This window comes from Quercus robur, chromosome 5 (assembly GCF_932294415.1).
Source record: "Quercus robur chromosome 5, dhQueRobu3.1, whole genome shotgun sequence".
Classification (NCBI taxonomy): Eukaryota; Viridiplantae; Streptophyta; class Magnoliopsida; order Fagales; family Fagaceae; genus Quercus; species Quercus robur.
Window position 1 is genome coordinate 17,878,142 of NC_065538.1, and position 23,496 is coordinate 17,901,637.

At 34.8% G+C, this 23,496-nt stretch overlaps 2 protein-coding genes across 4 annotated transcripts; one reads left to right on the forward strand and one right to left on the reverse strand.

Annotated features, from left to right (window-relative positions):
* Positions 1-16,058, forward strand: LOC126725329 (uncharacterized). 2 transcript variants are annotated; one of them, XR_007655432.1, is made up of 16 exons: positions 1-565; positions 890-945; positions 1,716-1,774; positions 1,958-2,029; positions 2,474-2,557; positions 3,049-3,156; positions 3,606-3,668; positions 7,156-7,236; positions 7,780-7,845; positions 8,855-9,010; positions 9,459-9,536; positions 10,376-10,414; positions 11,555-11,637; positions 11,952-12,024; positions 12,803-13,041; positions 16,007-16,058. XR_007655432.1 is itself a non-coding variant. In XM_050429991.1 (15 exons), the coding sequence occupies exons 1-15, from the start codon at positions 63-65 to the stop codon at positions 12,971-12,973; spliced, it is 1,692 nt and encodes a 563-aa protein (XP_050285948.1). In that variant the 5' UTR covers positions 1-62; the 3' UTR covers positions 12,974-13,161. The 2 variants fall into 2 exon arrangements, 1 of the variants encoding a protein (XP_050285948.1); XM_050429991.1 differs by lacking the exon at positions 16,007-16,058 and having other exon boundaries at positions 12,803-13,161.
* Positions 14,533-23,496, reverse strand: LOC126725330 (ATP-dependent 6-phosphofructokinase 7-like). 2 transcript variants are annotated; one of them, XM_050429993.1, is made up of 13 exons: positions 23,197-23,496; positions 21,685-21,731; positions 21,532-21,571; positions 21,361-21,423; positions 21,136-21,273; positions 20,684-20,842; positions 20,513-20,566; positions 20,286-20,354; positions 20,043-20,172; positions 18,937-19,202; positions 18,449-18,494; positions 18,198-18,352; positions 14,533-14,902 (listed from the first exon to the last, which is right to left on the reverse strand). In XM_050429993.1, exons 1-13 carry the CDS (start codon positions 23,416-23,418, stop codon positions 14,615-14,617), a joined length of 1,677 nt encoding a protein of 558 aa, XP_050285950.1. In that variant the 5' UTR covers positions 23,419-23,496; the 3' UTR covers positions 14,533-14,614. The 2 variants fall into 2 exon arrangements, with proteins under 2 accessions (XP_050285950.1, XP_050285949.1); XM_050429992.1 differs by lacking the exon at positions 14,533-14,902 and adding an exon at positions 17,211-17,750 and having other exon boundaries at positions 23,197-23,489.

Sequence of the window (23,496 nt, forward strand, 5' to 3'; positions counted from 1 at the left end):
CTCTCACATAAACCCTAGATAAACCCAGTCCAGGACACACACATTCTCTCTGTCTCTCTCATATGCAAGTCTCAGACATGAGAGCTCTAAGACTCATCTTCTACACCCAAAACCAGAGACTGCAACGCCTCAATCCTTCGATTCCCAATTCACTCTCTTCTTTTCCCCAAATTTCCCGCCACTTCCCTCACTCCACTCCCTCTCTCCACCATTCCAACCCCACCGCCGAAACCGCCCCTCGCGCTTGGTCTATTTACGACCCTGCCCCTGGCACCGACGGAAATGGGGATGCGAAGAAGCCCAATTTGGACATTGTCGGGAACAAGAAGAAAGGGAAGGCGAGATTCTCTTGGGTCTGCGCCGATTGCGGCCACTCCGACGGGCAGTGGTGGGGCACGTGCCGCGAGTGCAATGCCGTTGGTACCTTGAAGCGGTTCTCGGAAGGTGGATCAGCTGAGGTTTCCGAGGGGAAGACGTGGCTCTCGCACAAGGCCGGAGGGTCGCGGCCGATGCGGTTGACGGACGTCAATCGAGGGATCAATCAGTTGAATTGGCGAATTCCACTGTGAGTTTGGTACTCTCACTCTCTGTTTGGTTGCTAAGAAAATCACTTCATTTCCACCAAGAAAATGTGTCACATAAATTGCTGACTTGGATCATCAATTTGATGACGTGGATCATCTTGTTGTTTGCCACATCATCAACTGGATTGGTACTTGTTTTGTAAAATTTAATTATTGTTTGATTATCCTCAAAAAATAAAAGGTCTTTTTTTTATTATCAAGTTCTTTGAAATTGATGGGGGAGTGTATATTTTGTTTATTTAAGAATTGCATAGTGGTTTTGTTCTTAAAGATATGTGATTTTGTGTTTTGTGATTCGTATTTAGGTACGGACCCTTTGGAAATGAGGTTTCTAGGGTGCTTGGTGGTGGTATTGTACCAGGTTTGCCATTTAGTGTTTTTATTTACTTTTTAATATTTTTTGCTTTTGTTTTCTCGACCTTTCTATGACTATGATGAGTATTGTTAGCTAAAAGTTAGTAGAACATAATATTGACATCATGAAATTCAATTAATGTATGTTTGATGGGTATTATTTAACGTCAATTTAGCTTTTGGGAATGATAAGATTATGCTATTTGGCTCTATTTCTTTGTGGCTTGTTGACCGGCTATTGCTATAGTTTCTGCCTCAAAGGGAAAAAAAAAATACACACACATTCTTTTAATAAAATTAATTTTCGTTGGATGTTAAATATAAAAATCATAAGTTAAACAAAATTATAATTTCTCTCATCTATATTTTTCAGTTCATACATCAGCAATTCTTTTGGTTTCTGAATTGTGATTTTTGAACACAAACATCCTTTCTTGCAGAGTGACCTTGTTTTGATTTATACAATTAACATCTGATGGCTATTTTTTTTTTGGAAAAAAATTTAGTGTTGAATTATATAGAAATGGTTTTGAACTATTTTTCACTGAGTTACATTTTACTTAATGTTTAAAAGAACAATTTATATACAAGCCTCTGCCTTGGTTATTAATCTGGCAAAATGAATCCTGTTCTGCTATTTTTTAGCCTGTGATAAATTTTTTCATTAGTTAATTCTTCTGCTCCCGTGACAAACTATTCTATTAGTTGAATGTTTGAGCTTCTAATTCAAAGAGAGTTCAATGCTTATTTTAGCTGTGTGTCTTTTGGGTTTTGAAGGTTCTTTGGTTTTAGTTGGTGGTGATCCTGGAGTTGGCAAGAGTACACTGTTGTTGCAGGTATAAATTTGTTAAGGATCAAATTTTCATCTATGTAGCTTTACATTGTGAGCATACAGATGACTTTGTTTCTTAAAGTTGCTCAGAAATACTTGAACTTTTTATACCTGGCTGCACTCGTAATTATTATATTTCTCTACAAATGGTTTTATTCTGATATCAGTTCTTACTTATAATTCGAAGATTGCTGCTATGATAGCTGAAAGGAATGATCTTGGTCAACCAGCACCAGTTGTGTATGTTTCTGGTGAAGAGGTTAGCGTTTGTGAAACTTCATACTGGCTTGTTGCCTTGATGAAAGCAGAAAACTGTATTTTGTCAATACATTTTTGGTCGTGTTCTGGCTTCCTAATTCTTGGTAGGCATATTATTTTCCTTGTTAGGTAAGAAGCACACAAACATGAAATAAGGGTCAAATTTTTAGTTTTAATTTTTAACTGATGGTTTAATTATACTCAATTAAGTTGGGGAATATTGCTTCTAATTCCTTTGAAATAGACTCAAATCCTCTTATTCTTGAAATGGTTTCCATAAGCCTGTGATGTGTTGACTCTAGATGGAGTTAAATCTTCAACTTAGTGTTTCCAAAAATGGAATTTGTGATTTCACCATGTTTGTGTGGATTTTTTTTTTTTCACTTTCCTTGGACCTTGCTATGCATCTGGAAGTAACTTTAATGCTGTTTCTCCCTTATGGCAGAGTGTTGAGCAAATTGGAAACAGAGCTGACCGTTTGAGTATAGGAGCAGATGAACTTTTCTTATATTCTAATACTGAGATTGAGGTGCATGATTCTGGACTTGACAGTTTTTATTTTTTTATTTTAATGATTATTTTAATTTCAGCCAATCATGTTGCTCGTACTCAGATCATTCTAAGATTTATGTAATTTTATTTTGATATAAATCACTCTTGTTTTATGAGTTTCAAATCTATGTTGTTGGATTTCTCATTGGGTTACATAGTGTTGATGTAAGATATCAGCATCAAGTGGCAGAAAAAAGACAACTTTCATTAAATCCAATATATAATGTTATAAATGCTAAGTGAATGTTTGAAGAGGACATTGATGCAAAGTGAAAACTCTTGTTGATTTAAGATGAGGTGCAATCTGACTTGAAAAAGATGAGGTGCAATTTGTCCAGTAAGTCATGCTTAGAAACTACTACTTGTATATATCTATCAAATGCTTCATAAGTATAAAATTGCTGGTCTGCATATCTGGAACATTGGTGAATGTAGCCTAAAATAATTGATGCATTTGCCTGTTTTCAGGACATATTAGGGAAAAGTCAGCCCCTCTCGCCTCGGGTTATAATTGTCGATTCAATTCAAACTGTTTATTTAGAAGGTGTGGCTGGAAGTGCTGGAGGGCCTGCACAGGTTAGAATTTTCAATCCTTATACCATACCAGGCAAACAAAAAAACAAAATCCTGGTTTTAGCTCAAGATGTTTGACCCATATGGGCGGGCTAGTTCTGTTCTGCTTTTTTCAAGGTGATGCATACAATGGAATAGTCCTAGGCTCCTAGCTCCCTTTTCTGTTTGAATATATTTTTTCTATTTGGTAATGTTTCCAAATCCTCTGATTTTAGAGTATTTCGTGTAGCATTTATATCCATGCTAATTTCTCTTTTAGGTTGTCAACAACTCAAAAGGTTTTCAATTTGAAAATGATTTCTTGTATTCTTACCTTCTCTCAGATTATGAATATAATAATGCACTTTGGACCAGAATATAACTTTTAAAGTGCACATATTTGCTGTGATGTTATGTGGTGGTTTCTGGACAGTACATATACTGGGTTCTGAGATTGCCCTGATCCATGACAGGTGAAGGAATGCACATCAGCCTTGCTGCGTTTTGCGAAGAAGACTAACATCCCCATTCTTTTGGTGCGTATACATTGTCTAAGTCTGAAAGGAAGCCAACATTTGACATTTTTGGATGCATATTCATCACATCTAGGTCTGAGTGTTTAAGCACACCACTAATCTTTTATTTATTTTATTTTTAATTTAATAAGACAATTTAATGTTTTATGTTAAATCCTTTAAGTTGCATTTGTCAGCATCTGGGGTTTAAAATAGTTTGGCATGTCTTTACCGAGGAAACACGGACACAAGCACGGGTTCTGATACTACACGTCAATTTTTTTAAAATTAGGACTCGGCACAATAGGGATACACATAAACTTAAATATTTTTTAATTTATATTTTTAAATATTGTTAAGAATTTATTTTTTCATATAATGTTAAACATATATCAGTTTAAGAGCAGTAATGGATAATAAAGTGAATTCATGACTTAAAAATGATGTTTAGAAATTAGAATACAAACTAAGAATGAGATCCAAAAGTGTAAATAAAAGATAACTAGATAAGCGTTCAAGATTGAAACTAAAAAGAAATAAAAGATAAGTGTCCCTCTCGTGTAACGCAATTTTTCAAAAAAAAAAAAAAAAAGTAAAAGGAAACGGCTGGGACACATATGTAGAAGTGTCCTAGTCTCCCAGATGTGTCCTGTGTCTGAAACAGGTATAGAACCCCAAATGAAGTGTCTATACTTCATAGGTCTTCAACTTCATTAAAAGTTGCCAAATTTATGGTTGTTTTGAATGATAAGCACTTGATGATGGGAGAAGATGATTTGCCAATGAGTTGTAGCTCAAATGGTACATTCTCCTCCCATTATAATGGGAGAGTGGGTGAGGTTATGGATTCATGATTCACTGGGTGCCTATATATCTTACCAATAAAAATTAATTCGAATAGATGTGTTTTTTCGTTGATAGTCAGTTAATCATTTTTTACTTCATTATTTGGTGGGTTTTCACCTCTGTGTGTTGGTTATATTGTGTTTCTGTTTAAATTTAAAATCTTTATTATATTGCCACTGTAAAAAGAGACTGTGATCAACAATCTGCTCTGCATGAAATTGTTTCATGATTCTCTTGTTCCATGCCATTTTCTTGTCAGTTATTAGTTATTACCACCTATGTCCTCTTGTTTTGAATAAACATGCAAAGCAATAAAATACAAGCAACACAAGATACAAAATTAATATGGTTTAATAAACTCTATGCCTAGATCCATAGGCAACATCAATAAAAAATTACTATCACAATTATGAATTACAACGTCATCCACAAGCTCTCACAAATATAATTATATAAACCAACCTAAATCCACTATATGCCCAAAAGTGCTCTCACCCTAACATATCTGACAAATCTATCTTCTAACTCTCTCACACACTACAAAAGCTACACCACCACCCTATTTATTGGGGTTGTTACACCTCTCTATTTCTTTTTTGATATGTGAATAACACTCTATAAGAATTATTGCACCCTCATATTATGCTTCTAATCAATATGGGATTCTAAAACCAACAAGTAAACCTCTAAGCTTATCCCCTCATGGGTCGGACTTAACAATTTCCACTCCAGCCCATGTGATGTCTTCATTAGTATCCCTTTTTGTACTTTCTTTGCTCTCTTTTGTTGGGAAAGGGAGCTCCCTAATGTCCTTAACAAAATATATGATTAGTTGAGTTTAAGCAATTTTTAAATTCACACTCAAACTCAGCTTATAACCAAACCAGTTGCATTCTCTACAAATTATCCTCTTTTCTATCCATTAGTATCTTTCCTCTTCGGTTGTTGAACTAAAGGCTCCTCTTTGCTTTTTCTCCTCTATGCACTTCACATATCTCTTCCTTCATTACCATCAAAACAATTCTATTAACTTATATAACATTGCCTCTTATAGAATATTATCCATAGCCAAAATAATCCAAGCAACCTAAAGAAATTATATTTCTTCTAAGTTTTGGTACATGTCTCACACTACCCAAAATCTTCACGCTCTCATTGAACATCTTAATTTTTATTGTACCTGTTTCTATTACTTTACATTCCACATTTCTAATAACAGAACTTTCATCATAATCTTTTTTTGTCAGACCTACCTCTATTCCTACACATATACCTATCTTTATTACTACACATACAAAAGGAGCTGGCAGAATCTAAAACCCAAAATTTTTTTTAATGAAATCTGTAATTTTGCTAACTACAAGAACATCGCCACTATTTTCATCCATGATATCTATTGCAGCAATTGTTGTATTTGTGTCCTTCTGCTATCTTGACTTTTTCTTGGTCAAGTTTTAACTTCTTATGTTGATATTAGTTATGTTGTCTCTGTTGACAATATTATCACTAGACTTTGATCTTGACTTCTTTATATCAAAATTCTTCTTGCACAACATACTCCTACCCTGGCTTGATTTGGATTTCACCACAAATGTCTCAACTTCCAAATTATTTGTTCGCTTTTTAAACTTTTTTGTCTCTAAAAAAAATTGACATCTCGTCTTCAAACTTGAGTGTCTCCTTACCAACAGTGCAGTCACCAGGTATCTACAGTCACCAAGTATCATAGGAAGGTGAAAGTGAGTCTAAAAGCAATAGGGCTTGATCCTCCTCAATCTTGGTATTTATGTTCAAGAATTGAGTAGTTAAATTATAAAAGCATACATATGATTCTTAATTTTAGTAATTTCCTCCACAAGCAGTTGATATAACTCTCTCTTCAAGTACAAACGACTTGTAAATGGCTTTTAACATATTTATCTTCTTTAAAAATTTTCACTGTTCTTAAGGTGAAATCTCGTTCAACACACTATACTTCTAGGGAAAGACTTAAACGAATAATACCCACCACCTTCATCTTAAGTTCTTCCCATTATCATTGGAAATAGTGGCCAGCTTTTGAATTTTTACCCAATTCCTTAATCAATCCTTATTGCACTAAAAATACGATATCTTTGATAGTGATTTGCAAAGACTAAATTGTTTTTTTCATCAAAGGCTCCATCACCTTTGTTCATCAACGTGGGATCCCAAAACTAACAAGTGAACCTCCAAACTTATCCTCTTTTGGGCTGAACTTATAATAGTATGATTGGTAAGTTGGATATGCAATACTGAGCATCACCTGAACTCATAACAAGTGAACCTCCAAACTTTATCCCCTCATGGGCTGAACTTATAATAACATGACTGATAAGTTGGATATGCAACGCTAAGCTTCACCTTTGTTTAGTATGACTGATAAGTTGGTTATGCGATGCTAAGCATCACCTTTGTTTTGGCACTCGAGTAATTTTGTCAAGTGTTTTGATTTTTTATTTGTCTTCTATACTTTAGACATGCATTTAAGTGTAACCTTTTCTTTTGCAGAGTATGATCAGTTGATAATATGGTATTGTATTAGACTGATCTATAGGCTTTTCTTCAAATATTGTCTATCAATTGTAAAGTTTTCAACTTTTGTGATAGCTAAGTAATGCTTTTCTGCTCTTTTGTATTTCAGATTGGACATGTGACAAAATCCGGAGATTTAGCAGGACCTCATGTCTTGGAGCACATTGTTGATGTTGTTTTATATATGGAAGTTGGTACCTTGTTACCTTTTCTTTTCCAGCATAGTTGGTAAAGGTGGCACATGGTCGCTTTGTAGTCTTCCTTTTTATATTTTCTTTCACTAGTGCTAGGAGTCTCATAGCTCAATTGGCACCTCCTGATGTTTCCAACGGAGACATCCAAGACTCAAACCCCCCCCCCCCCCCCATTGTAACTATTGGATTTATCAAATATATATATATATATATATATTCTGTTACTAGCATGTAGTCTATTTTTGGATCCTTAATATCCTGTATCAAATTAGAACCACAACCATAAATTATCCTAGACTTTGCCAAGTGAGCCAGTTGGAGATCAGATATTCCTTGCATTGGAAGCCATCAAGATTTTTACTTTATTCTCATCTGAGTGGTTTTATTATATCCTGTCTTGCATGCATATTACTAAAAATAATTAGCTTCTAGCAATGTATGTATTTCATGGTTAGTTGGAGCTTCCAAATGTGATGGATGTGCTAACTATGCCATGATGCCAGAAATAGATAACTGATATTCTCATGTCAATATTTTAGGGGGAGAAGTACTCATCCTATCGTTTGCTTAGATCTCTGAAGAATCGTTTCGGATCCACCGATGAGGTATTCCATCAAGAGATGCTGTTGCTTCAATTTTATTTATAATATGTATCCTACATCATTATGCTGTTTATGCTTCAAATTACATTCCACTTAAAAATTGCATGCAGAACCATTTAGAACTAAATGGGCATATTGCCCTTCAATCCTTATCTTTACATCTTTTAATTGGCAGCGCTGATAGTGATGATTGTCATGACTGTATTAAGTTTTATTTTTGAGTTTGAGGTTGTTGCTTCATGTTTTGGTTGTGCTTGCTTTTCTGTCCATGGCTACACTAGCTGACGCACTCAACAAGTCATCTTGAGCTTATTGATTTTTTTTTTTTTTTTTGGGGGGGGGGTGGGGGGGGTGGGGAGAGAATTGAGCTTATTGATGTTGATTGAACAAAGTGGTCTGTCTTCAATCTTTTTTGTGTAAGTTGTGTAGTTTATCTCACATGGTCTAGCATCGGAATGAAAAAGAACGTGTTGACAAGTTATATAAGTTACTTATCAAAAAGGCATGGTAATCAGTAAATAAAGTTTCATTTTGAATACATTTCTTAAAAAAGTAGTATCCGTGCACAAAACTTCCACTTTTCTTGTGGGGTCTAGGAGAGGCCATGGTTGGGCAGCCTTACCCCAAATTTTTTTGGAGAGGCTGATTCTTGGACTCAAACCTGCGACTTGTCGCTTTTGGTGGAAGGCATTTGCCATCGCACCAAAGCTCAACCTCTAGCAATGAATTGAATGCATTTCTTACAAAGCTCTAAGTTAGTCTAAATGGACAATAGGCTTTCTCCTTGAAGTTTTTATTTTCTAGTGTAGCACTTATATTACTTAGGCAATTATGTATTTTTTGAGCCATGAATTTTTTAGAGGATAGAGGATGCATATGATTTTCATTTTTGTGAAGGGTATTCACCTAAAAATTGAATGGTAAGGTTTACTTAAGGAGCTTCATCATCCTTCTAAATAATACTAGAGTTTCTTCAGTTTGGGTTGATAATAGGATTAATGCTTGCTGTCAGCTTGGAGTATTTGAAATGTCACAATCTGGACTGCAAGCTGTTTCGAACCCCAGTGAGATGTTTTTAAGTGATCAGTACTCAGATTCAGAGTATTTAGCTGGACTAGCTGTGGCTGTGATTATGGATGGATCTCGAACTTTCCTAATCGAAGTTCAGGTAGTTTTTTGGTAATTTTGTACTTCATTTTTAATCCTTTGTTGCAGCATACATTTGAATTTGACATGTTTCCACAAACTATATGATTCTATGACACAAAAAGGAATAAAAAAAGTAGCGCTAGATCTCATTCTAGCTTGAGCAAATCCTTTAATTCATAAGGGGCTCGGTAAATTAAAAAGAAATAAATTTGGATCCACAAGATGAAAGAAATAAACTGATTGCAATTTTATTGATAATATCTACAATAATTTTCAATTGATTTGCAACATTAACTAGCAATGAATTGAAAGACCAAGTCAAAATTATCTACTTCCAGAAAATCTATAGAGTTTGAGGTATTGCTTTCCAATGAATAAATGGAATCCATAGACTTGACTGTAATAGGCTTGCTATCATATTTGACTTGTCTAGAAACATTTTGACTGACGTTTGAATATCTATGTAGGCATTATGTGCATCTGGGTCAATAGCTTCAAGGCAAGTTAATGGCATTCAAGCAAGCAGAGCTGACATGATTATTTCTGTAAGCAATGGTCTGGAGTTCTTTTAATATACATGCTCATGCAATATCTTCCATACCGATCTCTGTCTTTTTGCTATGTTTCACAAAATTTCCTTGGATGGTGAGAAATAATTAAATTAAACATTCTCTTTGTCATGTAATCTGACACCCACCTTATCAAATTGTAGTTTTCAAATGCTCATTGCCATTGTGATGTTTTACTCTCATGCTACTAGTGCTTTGCAGGTTCCAGTTCCACTTTGTTTGTGAGATTACAATGATTCAATTGAACCTATCATTTGTATTTAGCAATCAGATTAGGCCAACCTTTGATTTGTTTATTAAGTCAATTAGGCCAATGTGGTTGTTCATGCATTGACCTAAGGACAGGGTTCAAACTCAAGACTACATGCTCTAATATCATAACAGATTATTGATTCTCCCAATAGTTTAGGCATTTAGGAAATTGTGAATTTAATCATTTAACTATAATTCTAACAATGATCTTTCCTCAACTGCAAGACAAACTGTTGGGATTATTTGATTTTTTTTTTTTTTTTTTTTTTTTTTTTTTTTAAATTTAGAATTCAAAACAGAAAAAAATGTAGTCTTAAAAAATCTTCTTTTTTTTTTGGAAATATGTGTTATATTTTATTTTCAGCAACCAGAGGGTAAGGCCCACTTTGTCACTATGTTATTGCTTTTCAGTTTTTTTTTTTTTTTTAAATAAATAATTCAAATCACTATTCTAGATGATCATCAAGATGACATTGTACTTATTGGCAGTGAACATAAAAGGTTGCCTTAAATGATGGTCCACACTTGTAAGCTTACCATCTTGAATCTCTTAAATATTGTAGGTTCTGATGAAGCAAACTGGCCTCAAGCTTCAAGAGAATGTAAGTTGATGTTTCCGCAATAGATAAAGTTTTATCTTAAATCAGTTTGGATGAATATTTTTTAACCTAGTATGTGGCAATCAGATGACCATCAACATGCATTTTAATCGCACAACTCATTAAGTATTTAAACAAGTCACATGACTAAATAAGTTGTATAATAAAAAATGCACGTGGATAGTCATTTGATAGCCACATATGGATTGGAAGAGAATTTCATCCCTCCAACTCCATAAACCTCCATAATAGTTGTTCCCCAATTTAGTTTTCTTCTCTGTAGTTATGTGGCTTATAATTGGGTTCTGTCATTTAATTTCTTTTGAAGTTTTTCCCGGATTGAGGCTTTCAACTGAAAAAGATTAGTGAAAACTTTATAATGTTTTGAGGACAAGGTAACAAGGGAAAACATAATGACTTATTAAAAAAAGAAGAAGGTGCAGAGCTATTTTTTAAGCTTATGAAGCATGATGAGGGCAACACGTTATGCTTTTAATAACAATAGAATCAGCTTTTTTAATATACAGTCAAACACATGAATATAAGAGAAATATCAGTTGACAATAACATTCAAATTATGTTTGGAAGAATTTGAATATATGCCATTTAAACACAATACTATTATTCCATACACAGCAGATCCTGATAAACCCTACTTATCCTACGCTCATACCCAACCTCCATGACATACACGTTTGATCTAGGAGACTAGCATAGTAAGACTGTAAAAATTTTGACACCAGACCATTATTCTAACAAATTCATTGAAAAATCTGCACATCACCTTAAACTGCTAAAAGCTGTAATGCATTTTCATTTTAGAGTACTATAGCTAGTAGAAGTATTCAATCGCATGATTTTTTTTTTTTTTTTGGTTTCAATGCAAATCCTCCATGGTGACTTTATTGTTGCCATTGGTATAATTTTTTAAATACCGAGCCCTTTGGTGCCTTTTATTCAGAGATTGATGTATTTCAGGAAAAAGAAGATGCAGTTGATTATTTGATTATGAAATGTGTTCCCTTGTATTTTGCTATCTCTTGAGCTATGTTAAGCACTTGGGCCTTTATTGATCCTTTTTCCTTAAATGGTTAATGTATTTTAACTCAGTGGTTTCCCTTGTTTTTGTACTTTTTACTATAGGCAATCTTTTTAAATGTTGTTAGTGGGGTGAAGCTGAGTGAGACTGCTGGGGATCTTGCAGTAGCGGCAGCAATTTGTAGCAGGCATGTGTTTTATGATCCAGTTCACCTCATTACCTTTTCCCTTTTCATGCTTTATTTCTTTAAATTAAATATTGGATTTTACATACTTTATGAGATTTTTCATAGCAAATTTTAAACATCCAACTTGATGCATTTGTTAGTATTTTTCAGCATTTCTACAAGTTTTGCAATGTTGATTGAAATAAAAATAAAAATTGCCTCCTGCAGTACTTTCTTTTTTCACTCTCTTGCCCCTTGGATGTATTTACTGATTACAATTATCATTTTCCTTTCTTTTTTTTTCTTTTTTCTTTTTTTCTTATTTTTGCCTCCAGTTTTTTGGAGTTTCCTATTCCAAACAATATTGCGTTCATTGGTGAAGTTGGACTTGGCGGTGAGGTTCGCACGGTAAGCAATATAGTTCCATTTTATTGGTATTAATTGTTAACATTGCTCTAATAATTTATTTAAAAAAAGTTACTTTCAGTAACAAAGTTTCAGACGTACAATCTTTGTTGAACTTAGCCAGTCTGGTAGCATCTCCTTCCCTGTTTTCAGTTATGGAATCTTCTTTCTATTCCATTTGTGACAGTTACTTTTGTTGCTTATATTGCATTCAGTTATATATTTCCTATGCACAAAGTATATCCTCCAGCATTTCCAGATTTTATTTTTCTGCTAGCCCTTCTGAAAAAAAGAATGTAAAACGGATTTCAGGCAGCCCCACCAGATTTTACTACTTTTTGGTTTTTGTTTAGTGATACTGTAGTTTAGCTGAGTTATCACGCTCTTCATGTGTAGAACTTATTGGAATTTGGACTCTATCAAGGCTTGGCCCTCTTTATGGTCTGCTTGCCAAACTTTTGACTAGATTGGTGAGCCTGATTGTGAATGGAGCTGAGCCCAAGTAACCTTTCTGGTAGTAGTAAGCCTAGAGCTAGGCAAAGCAACTAATTCCATGCACAAAATTTTGATAAAATTATTGGATATTGTTGATTGGTGTTTAGAATTCATTTCAATAATGCAGTACCAAAGTTTATAAGTGGTCCTTGTCTTAGCAGTTCATATGAGATTTGCTAGCATTGCAGCTAGCACATATATTTGGAATACTTTTTCCTTTGTTTATTTATTTTCCTGCTTAAATGGGACTTATGATTTTTGAAACTGTTTTGTTTCAATATTTTAGGTACCTAGAATGGAGAAAAGGGTAAACACAGTGGCAAAACTGGGCTATAAAATGTGTATTGTTCCCAAATCAGCTGAGAAATCTTTAGGATCTCATGGTTTTGAAGGAATGGAAATCATAGGCTGCAGGAATCTGAAAGAGGTTATTAACACCGTGTTCAGGGCACACTGAAATGAAGAAGGAGATCAGGTTTACTCCTTGTGTTACATTAAGATTTGTAGAAATTCTGTAAATCTTAGGTATGAAAACGTTACACATGAAAAATAGTACAATTATTCCAACCGCATAGCAAAATGAATTAATTGTTTATTTTGGCGCCCTTTGCTGATCCCTAATCAATTATATTGTATTTTCCTTTATGTATTTAAATGTGCTGCTGCATTCCACATCAGTCCTTGGTGTATCATTGACAAATATGTAAATGATAAGATGTTTCATGTTCAAAACCTTGTCAGAAGAATGTTAGTGCCAAAACTAATCAAATGTTGCCAGAGAAACTTCACAAGAATGAGCATCTCATGCATTATTCAAGCGAGTGGTGGCAATACAAATTTTAATTGGAAAAACTTTTCCTGTTGAGAATGATGTGGTTATGTTAGTAGGGAATAATGTTTGCTTGCCAGTTGCATTGGTGTAAGCTCCTAAGCAAACTGACATTGTACGTGACAGAAGTATTTGCTTAAAGATTCCTTTTGGCCTTGGTAAACTTAAAATAAAACTTGTTCATAGAGTGATGCAAATGATTGTTATTGAACTCAAGAGTTCCACTTATCCTGTTGCTTCCTTATATATTGGACATATTCTTCCTCCAGCCCATTACATGATCATTGATGATTTATAAAACCTTTTTCGTGTAATAAACATTTAAACAAATCACATAACTATTAAGCAAGTCATGTAATAAAAAGTAAACGCATATAATCTTTTTATTTTTTATTTTATAAATATGATAGTATTTCAAACTTATGGTGTCCATTTCATAATAATTGTTCTTTATCATTAAGCCAAAACACCAATTGGTTTTTAGTGTAGACTAAGGTTAAACTCTAGATTTTTTATTCAACAACAAAAGACTTTATTTGTTAATTGAAACTCATAGTAAATAATCTTTTGAGTTGTCACGAAGTATATTTTGGAGTAAAATTCTGTCCATGCTGGAAATGGCAAGATTGACTTGTATTTGCTAATCACTAAAGTCTTATAGATGGCCTTGCTGGCTTCGCGTTCAAAGCTACGAACTAGGGTTTTCTCATGGAAACGGTATCTTTGATTTAGGGCATCCTAACAGATGGCCTTTGGTGGTACCAGCCTTCAAAGCAAAGCCCTGTCTTTCTCATGGGTATGCCTGGTTTAGGGAAGCCGGGGGGCGCGGGGGGGGGGGGGGTGCGGGAGAGAAAAATTGCCATGACATGTTTCCTCAAGATCTTTGATGTTTATAACTCTCTCTCTCTCTCTCTCTCTCTCTCTCCAATCTGATCTACAATGAAGTGGAGAAATGCTCGTAGACACAGAATTTAAGTGCAAATATATCTATTTAGTACTTATGAAATGCTCAGAGATAATTGTATATTCCCGTATAATAATGTCATAACCACCGTTCAGAATAATATACAGTGGTTCTTTATGAAAATATTGTAGCCCCCATCTATGGTAGGGTAATTTCACACTAAAATTATATGAATCACCACTGGGTATAGGGTTCACTTGGTAGAACTTATATCAGCATGCAACAAAAAAAGAAAAGAAAAGGGGTACCCCCAATGACAGATAACTTAAAATTAGCAGCTGCTCAAATTGAATTGGTGCTGCTAGTCACTTTTGGTTAGCCATTATGGCTTCTAAATGGCTGTTCCCATTTACTAGCAGGATTGGTGGTTCTTCCTCTCTTGTGTCCTCAGTGACATCTTTCGGCTCTCTATGCTTAGTTGCTCTTGCTTCTAAATGGTTCTCCCCATTTATTGATTGGATTTGTGGTACTTCCTCCTTCTCGTCTCTGACGACATCTTTATGGTCCAAAAAGCTTGGCTGATTGGTTGAACACAGCAACCTTGCCCACATCCTGTCAGTTATCACAACCTTGTTTTGTGTCTCGATCACCCGCTGCACAGAAAATTCGATTTACTTGAGCATACTAGTCCATATGAATTTAAAAAAAGAAAGAAAGTTGTAGTTGCTTTTAATGAAACTGATATTGCTCCAGCTTTTTAATTGAAAGAGCTCATCTCTCGTTTAATCCACTAGAATTTTTTTTCTTTCTTTTTTGGATAAGTTGCAAATTCCCTTCGGCAATATTTAAAGAGGAGAAAATTAGGCTTGATATTATCAAATGTCAATTAAATCTGTTCAATTTACATGACATCGTAAACTGGAACTTTGTTCAATTGGGCTTCCTGGATATGTATAATGTAGCAAGAAGCATAGTTTCAGATTGCTCGCACATGCAGGGGCCATACATATGCAATTCCAGCAGTTACGTGCAAATAGCCCATAGAGACAACTAAATATGATTTAAGGGAAGATAAGAAATTTGTTTGGAATCAAAGAAACTCACCCGGAATGGTATGTAAGTATGTCTTCCATTAACAGGGCCAACTGTGAAGCCTGTATACCCTGCCATTGCACCATGAACTGCACTGTGTGCAAGGAGGGTGCAATAAACATTATCAGATGCATTGCAGCTAGCACAAATAACCTTTCTGATAGTAGTAAGCCTAGAGCTAGGCAAAGCAACTAATTCCATGCACAAAATTTTGATAAAATTATTGGATATTGTTGATTGGTGTTTAGAATTCATTTCAATAATGCAATACCAAAATTTATTAGTGGACCTTGTCTTAGCAGTTCATATGAGATTTGCTAGCATTGCAGCTAGCACATATATTTGGAATGCTTTTTCCTTTGTTTAATTATTTTCCTGCTTAAATGGGACTTTTGATTTTTGAGACTGTTTTGTTTCAATATTTTGGTACCTAGAATGGAGAAAAGGGTAAACACAGTGGCAAAACTGGGCTATAAAATGTGTATTGTTCCCAAATCAGCCGAGAAATCTTTAGGATCTCATGGTTTGGAAGGAATGGAAATCATAGGCTGCAGGAATCTGAAAGAGGTTAGTAACACCGTGTTCAGGGCACACTGAAATGAAGATGGAGATCAGGTTTACTCCTTGTGTTACATTAAGATTTGTAGAAATTCTGCAAATCTTAGGTGTGAAAATGTTACACATGAAAAATAGTACAATTATTACAACCGCATAGCAAAATGAATATATTGTTTATTTTGGAGCACTTTGCTGATCCCTAGTCAATTATATTGTATTTTCCTTTATGTATTTAAATGTGCTGCTGCATTCCACATCAGTCCTTGGTGTACCATTGACAAATATGTAAATGATAAGATGCTTCATGTTCAAAACTTTGTCAGAAGAATTGTTAGTGCCAAAGCTAATAAAATGTTGCTGGAGAAACTTCACAAGAATGAGCATCTCATGCATTATTCAAGCGAGTGGTGGCAATAACAATTTTAATTGGAAAAACTTTTCCTGTTGAGAATGATGTGATTATAAGGAATAATGTTTGCTTGCCGGTTGCTTTTGGCCTTAGTAAACTTAAGATAAAACTTGTTCATAGAGTGATGCAAAGGATTGTTATTGAAATTAAGAGTCCCACTGATCCTGTTGGTTCCTTATATATTGGACATATTCTTCCTCCAGCCCATTACATGATCATTGATGATTTATAAAACCTTTTTCGTGTATTAAACATTTAAACAAATCAAATAATTATTAAGCAAGTCATGTAATAAAAAGTACACCCATATAATCTTTTTATTTTTATTTTATAGATATGATAGTATTTCAAATCTGTAGCGTCCATTTCATAATAATTGTTCTCTATTATTAAGCTAAGATACTGATTGGTTTTTAGTGTAGACCGGGGTTGAATTCCAAATTTTTTATTTAACAACAAAATACTTTACTTATTAAGCTAACTGGAACCCACAGTGGATAATCTTTTGAGTTGTCATGTGGTATATTTTGGTGTAAAACTCTGTCCATGCTGAAAATGGCAAGATTGACTTGTATTTGCTAGTCTTATAGATGGCCTTGCTGGCTTAGCCTTCAAAGCTACGAACTAGGGTTTTCTCATGGACAAGGATCTTTGATTTTGGGCATATAAGATGGCCTTGGTGGTACCAGCCTTCAAAGCGAAGGCCTATCTTTCTCTTGGGTTTGCTTGGTTTAGGGAAGCAGGGGGGAGAGGAAAAAAATTGCCATGACATGTTTCCTCAAGATCTTCGATGTTTATAACTCTCTCTCTCCAATCTGATCTACAATGAAGTGGAGAAATGCACGTAGGCACAGAATTTAAGTGCAAATATATCTATTTAGTACTTATGAAAGGCTCAGATATAATTGTATATTCCCGTATAATATTGTCATAACCACCGTTCAGAATAATATACAGTGGTTCTTTATGAAAGTATTGTAGCCCCTATCTATGGTAGGGTAATTTCACACTAAAATGATATGAATCACCACTGGGTATAGGGTTCACTTGGTAGAACTTATATCAGCATGCAACAAAAAGATAAAGAATAGGGGTACCCCCAATGACAGATAACTTAAAATTAGCAGCTGCTCAAATTGAATTGGTGCTGCTAGTCACTTTTGGTTAGCCATTATGGCTTCTAAATGGCTGTTCCCATTTACTAGCAGGATTGGTGGTTCTTCCTCTCTTGTGTCCTCAGTGACATCTTTCGGCTCTCTATGCTTAGTTGCTCTTGCTTCTAAATGGTTCTCCCCATTTATTGATTGGACTTGTGGTACTTCCTCCTTCTCGTCTCCGACGACATCTTTATGGTCCAAAAAGCTTGGCTGATTGGTTGAACACAGCAGCCTTGCCCACATCCTGTCAGTTATCACAACCTTGTTTTGTGTCTCGATCACCCGCTGCACAGAAAATTCGATTTACTTGAGCAAACTAGTCCATATGAATTAAAAAAGAAAGAAAGTTGTAGTTGCTTGTAATAAAACTGATATTGCTCCAGCTTTAATTGAAAGAGCTCATCTCTCGTTTAATCCACTAGAATTTTTTTTCTTTCTTTTTTGGATAAGTTGCAAGTTCCCTTCGGCAATATTTAAAGAGGAGAAAATTAGGCTTGATATTATCAAATGTCAATTAAATCTGTTCAATTTGCATGACGTTGTAAACTGGAACTTTGTTCAATTGGGCTTCCTTGATATGTATAATGTAGCAAGAAGCATAGTTTCAGATTGCTCGCACATGCAGGGGCCATACATATGCAATTCCAGCAGTTACGTGCGAATAGCCCACAGAGCCAACTAAATATGATTTAAGGGAAGATAAGAAATTTGTTTGGAATCAAAGAAACTCACCCGGAATGGTATGTAAGCATGTCTTCCATTAACAGGGCCAACTGTGAAGCCTGTATACCCTGCCATTGCACCATGAACTGCACTGTGTGCAAGGAGGGTGCAATAAACATTATCAGATGCATTGCTCGGAACAGCACGTATCATGTAAGTGGGATCTGCAAGCAAACAAAGTCTTATCATTTTCTAATCATATTGAAGGACAAACTGAAAAAGAAACATATAATAAGAAGAAATTATTTCAATAAACTAACCTATATATTTGAGATTTATAGCCATCTTCGGTTTCTTGAAGTGATCCTGAGCAACAAAAAACCTATGATTAACTTGGAAGAACTTTTCATATTTGTAATCTAGTCACTGGTAATTAACAGCATTTCTCTGAAAAGAAATAAAATTATAAGCCCCCACATGATTTTCTATAAATCATATCAATTGAAGCGAGTGACACTCAATTCACCATGTTGCAGTGCTAATCTCGCTTACTATTTGTCAAACTGAGAAGGGGCACCTTATACAGTTGAATAACTTGAATTACTTCATAAGTCTCCAGTATCATATCCCAAAGCAAAAAGGAAATTATAGGCAAAGCCTCTAATTAGAACTTAGAAGTCACTACACAAATACTCCTCTTACAGTCCTTTCATTGCTAAATCAAAGCTGATATGTTCACAATTGCAAGGCATGGCAAAAAAATATACATTTAACACCATAGTGAAATAAAATATCCTAGAATTTATACCTTAATCCTCTGAGATATCCATAGACCCACATCATTGAGTAGCTTATTACCAGAAGCATCCTGTTGGTCATTGGCGCGAATGCTTTCAGAAAGCAGCTCTTGTCCTGCACCTTCAGCCATTACTATAACCATGTGTCCATGTTCTTTCAATCTTTTCTCAATGAATTCAAATAGCCCACCAGGTCCTTCAAGATAAAAGGGTGACTCGGGAATCAAGCAACAGTCCACATCTCGGCTAGCAAGAGTAGCATACATTGCTATGAATCCTGCATGACAAGAATAAGGTGAAGCTAATTTAAGAAACATTGTTTCTCTTTATAATGGCTGATTTAATTAAGAAGAGTTTATGAAAGAGAAATGCCTCAAAAACAGAAAAAAGGGGGGGGGGGGGGGGGCACTTAATGAGAACACTAATTGACCTGGATGCTTAATTACTAGGCGGACATGCCCCATTCAGCAATCAGCACCCTAGGTTGATCAATGTGATCATTTAAGAATGCTTGAGGCTTGCTCAAGTAGAATTAAAGACGACCAAGTAAAAAGTGAAAGAAGTTAAAACAGAAAGACTTAAATAAGGAGGAGAAATATTAATATTGGTATGGATTAGTAGGAAGTGATTTAGAATTTAAATTTTCTATTCCATAAAATGACAAATGCAAAAAAGATGAATTTTTGCTCAGAATGCTACGATTTGCCACGTGAATCAATGAAAAATCTAAGAATAATTAGCAAATTATAAATATAGCTCAAATAACGAGAAAAAGTTCTAAGTACAGGAAAAAAAAAATTGGGGGGGGAGGGGGTGGAAGAAAGGCAACAAGGAAAGAGAAACTTCTTATAAATTATGAAGCCGTCAACATGCATAGATGTCACGAAATCAATGAAAAAAAAAAGAAAAAGAAACGGAATAAAGATATATCCTAAATAGTGGCCCTAGTTGTGTAGCCATGAAAATTGAATGTTCATTACTAAGGAAAGTCTTTAGCTCTCTTTTCAATGTAAGCTCATTTCACTGTAACATTAAGCACAGGTTCAAATCAAACCAACAATTTTTCAGGTGTGACTTCTTTGATCTGTTAAAATAGCTGCTAAAGAAAGAAGCTTACCACTGTAGCGGCCCATTAACTTGACAAATCCAATACCATTCTCAAAGCTTTCTGATTCAACATGGGCTGCATTAATAGCTCGTTGAGCCTCCTCAACTGCAGTGTCAAAACCAAAGGACTTGTCTATAACCTGAACCAAAAAGGGCATAATATTCAATATTGAGTCAATTCCAACATCATATCAAAGTTTTGGATCAGAAGATGGGTATAAATAAAACTTCAGATGTTGAGCTTGAGAACTACCGGAATGTCATTGTCAATGGTCTTTGGTATTCCTGCCACCACAACTTTAAGGCCACGCCTTCTAATTTCCTGCATTCATAAGTTATTTATAAATAACTAAATACTATGACCAGCAATTATTCTAACTCAATTTTATAATTATCTTTTTAGCAAAACTCACACATAATCCCATCATTGTAAGACTTGTTTATCAAAAAAATCATTGCTTCCACATTAAACTGAATTACCTCAAAAATCACAGAAGCCCCTTTCTGAGTTCCATCTCCTCCAATTATGTAAACCTGAGATGATATTTAAAAAGAGGAAAAAAATCAACATATGGGATTAGTTTGCAAAGGTAGATGCAACAATGTAGAATGCGGTCAGATGTATGAATTAAAAAGGGCAGACAAATTAACCTGATTAATTCCCCGGTCCTGAATGCTGTCAACAATTTTAGAGGTATCATGGCCTCCACGTGATGACCCAAGGATGGTGCCACCACGTTTATGGATGTCATTCACCACCTTTGGTGTCAAAGGAATTGTATTTCGAGCATAAAAACCTCGGTAACCTCCCTATATGTACAAAAAGACCCTTTTAATCAATATTGTATAATTATGCATTCTTTTTTTAACACTATCACAAATAAAGTACTAACCAACACCAGAGTTGAGTCATAAAATCAAAGTGTTGGTCTCCTTTCAGATGTCAAAAACTTCAACAAGAAGGAAAAGAATATAAGAAAGAATGCTATCAACAACATTTTCTAGCATTGTCAGCATTCTACCTTCCTTTTCCTTGTACTTCCCAAAAATCCAAACAAGAACCTATACTGAAGTTTAATGTAATGACAGAAGCGTTTGCTCACCTCAATCCCAAGAACTTTGTGGACACCATACATGTGGTATAATCCACATACTATTTCCCTAATCACTGTATTTAGACCAGGGCATAGACCACCACATGTTACAATACATGCATGCACGTCCTCTGATTCAAAATACACCTGAGAAACATTCAAAACATGTGCCGTTATTCACAATAACATGGACAGAGAATATCATGAACTCTAAGGGGGAGTAAAAGTCTAGACCTTTTGACGAGGTCCAGCACGACGAAAATGTGTCCCTCTTGGACTATCCTTCGCAACAACAATCTATACAAAGGAACAATATTGGAATTAGAAAACAATACACTTACATTTCAGTAAAACCATTAAACGACAAAAATTCATCAGAAAGAACAACCAGTACAGATCATTTACCTGTTGAGCAACCGTATCATCTACATTAACAAAATACTGCCTGGTCAAATCAGAAGACAATTTTAAATTAATCATCAAATCTGTTTATAGCATCCGGGCAAAAATTAACCATCAAACTCGGCTACAGAAAGGAGAATTTATGCATCAACTTACTTAACAACTGAATAGGCAGGATTGTCTTGTAACGGATTCGGATATGTCTGCATGATAACATAATATAAAGAATAAGCTACATCTCACATAAACTCCTTTCCTCTTCAAGTCAAATTTAATAGAAGTAATCACAGTGCTTATAAAACTTCAATTGTTGATTACAGACCGCTCTTTGAAATTTATTTTGTTACATTGTCATGAAAGTGATCACAGTCTATACTTTTCTTCCCAATTATTAAGTTTCTTTCCTTCTTTCTATTTTTTTTCCCCTCTGTTTTTCTAGTTTATACACATTAAATACAACAACAACATATAATATAAAACAAAAATATTTTTGAAAAAAAAAATCATGATTTCTCTTAAAGCTTATTTTCTAGTGCCTTCTTAGAATTTTTTTTATATATATAAAAATAGTCCCTGTTAAAAAAATAAAATAAAAAGAATTATCTGACTTTCTTTTCAGCTATATGGTTTCCCCTAGAAAAAAATAAATAATTAACACTAAAAAAATTTAACTCCTATAACTATTACATAGTATTAATTTCCAAGAACATAAACAAAAGCAATAACAATAAAAAAAAGAAAAAAACCGAAAAAAAGCTTATTAATTCCTTTTCGTTCTCTTTTAATTCAGTTCTCTCCGCAACCAAACAGGCCGAAAATAAGAGAAAATTATAAATTCAAGAAAGAAAATTTCGTAAATTCCATTTCCATTTCTTTCTTCTGTTTTCTCTGCAACCAAACAGACTCATGCAATTTTATCAAAAAAAAAAAAAAAAAAAAAACAGACTCATGCAATATTATAATATAAAACAACATCGAGTCATAAATTGATAAAATTCCTTGCTCTCTCTGTTTTGTTCTCGGAGACCAAACAGACTCTCATGCAATAATATCGTATAAACACAGACCGGAAGTCATAAGATTCGTTTCATTTCCTTTTCCCTTTCGTCCCTTCTGTTTTTCTCCTCCACCAAACAGACCATCAGAGAGAGAGAGGGATCAGTTAAAGTTAAAAATTTTAAAATTAAAAATTAAAAAGTTCAAAAATCACTTTTCCTGTTCTTTCCTTTCATTTTCTCTGCAACAAAAGTCATAAAATTCATTTCTCAGCAACCAAACAGAGCCTTAGAGAGAGAAAAAAAAAAAAAAGACTTTTTTCTTCTCTGTTTTGTTCTCGGCAACCAAACAGACTCTCAAGCAATATCATCGTAAGGCTCCAGACGAAAGTCATAAAATTCCTTCCATTTCCATTTTACCTTCCATTCCCTCTGTTTTACTAGGCAACCAAACAGACCATCGGAGAAAGAGAGAGAAAAGCTAAAGTTATCAACTTCAAAAAAAAAAAAAAAAAAAAAAGGTTCTAAAATCACTTTTTCCTTCTCTTTCCTTTCATTTTCTCTGCAACAAAAGACCGATGGTGATAAAAAAAAAATTCATTTTTTTTTTCCTTTTCATTTCTCAGCAACCAAACAAAGCCTTAAAGTGAGAGTGAGAGAGAGAGATACGGACAGGGAGGTGAGGAATGTAATCGGTGAAGTGAGGAACGTCCTCAAGAACATAACCAGCTTCGCCGGAGACGATTTTGGGCTCGGAGTTGACGGAAATTGCCAAAGTGCCCTTGTAGTTGTTGCGGTGGCGGGGAATTGGGGTGTGATTGGGTGTGGTGGTGGTGGTGGTGTAGGAGTTGGTGGGGTCGAAGCAGCGGAACCTTGAAATCGGAGAAGAGTCCATTGACTGTTATGGAATGGCGCCAGCACTGAACAGAATACAAAACACTACCTGCCCCCTTATTTGTAGGCACCGTTCATC

Bases quoted from the DNA above. Each gene is read 5' to 3' on its own strand.
- LOC126725329 (XM_050429991.1), top strand. From the start codon at position 63: ATGCAAGTCTCAGACATGAGAGCTCTAAGACTCATCTTCTACACCCAA. The intron at 566-889 runs GTGAGTTTGGTA...ATTCGTATTTAG, and splicing joins TTGAATTGGCGAATTCCACT to GTACGGACCCTTTGGAAATG. The intron at 946-1,715 runs GTTTGCCATTTA...TGGGTTTTGAAG, and splicing joins TGGTGGTGGTATTGTACCAG to GTTCTTTGGTTTTAGTTGGT.
- LOC126725330 (XM_050429993.1), bottom strand. From the start codon at position 23,418: ATGGACTCTTCTCCGATTTCAAGGTTCCGCTGCTTCGACCCCACCAAC. The intron at 20,173-20,285 runs GTAGTTCTCAAG...TTTTTGGTTCAG, and splicing joins CCATTGACAATGACATTCCG to GTTATAGACAAGTCCTTTGG. The intron at 14,903-18,197 runs GTGAGTTTCTTT...TTTTCTGTGCAG, and splicing joins ATGCTTACATACCATTCCGG to CGGGTGATCGAGACACAAAA.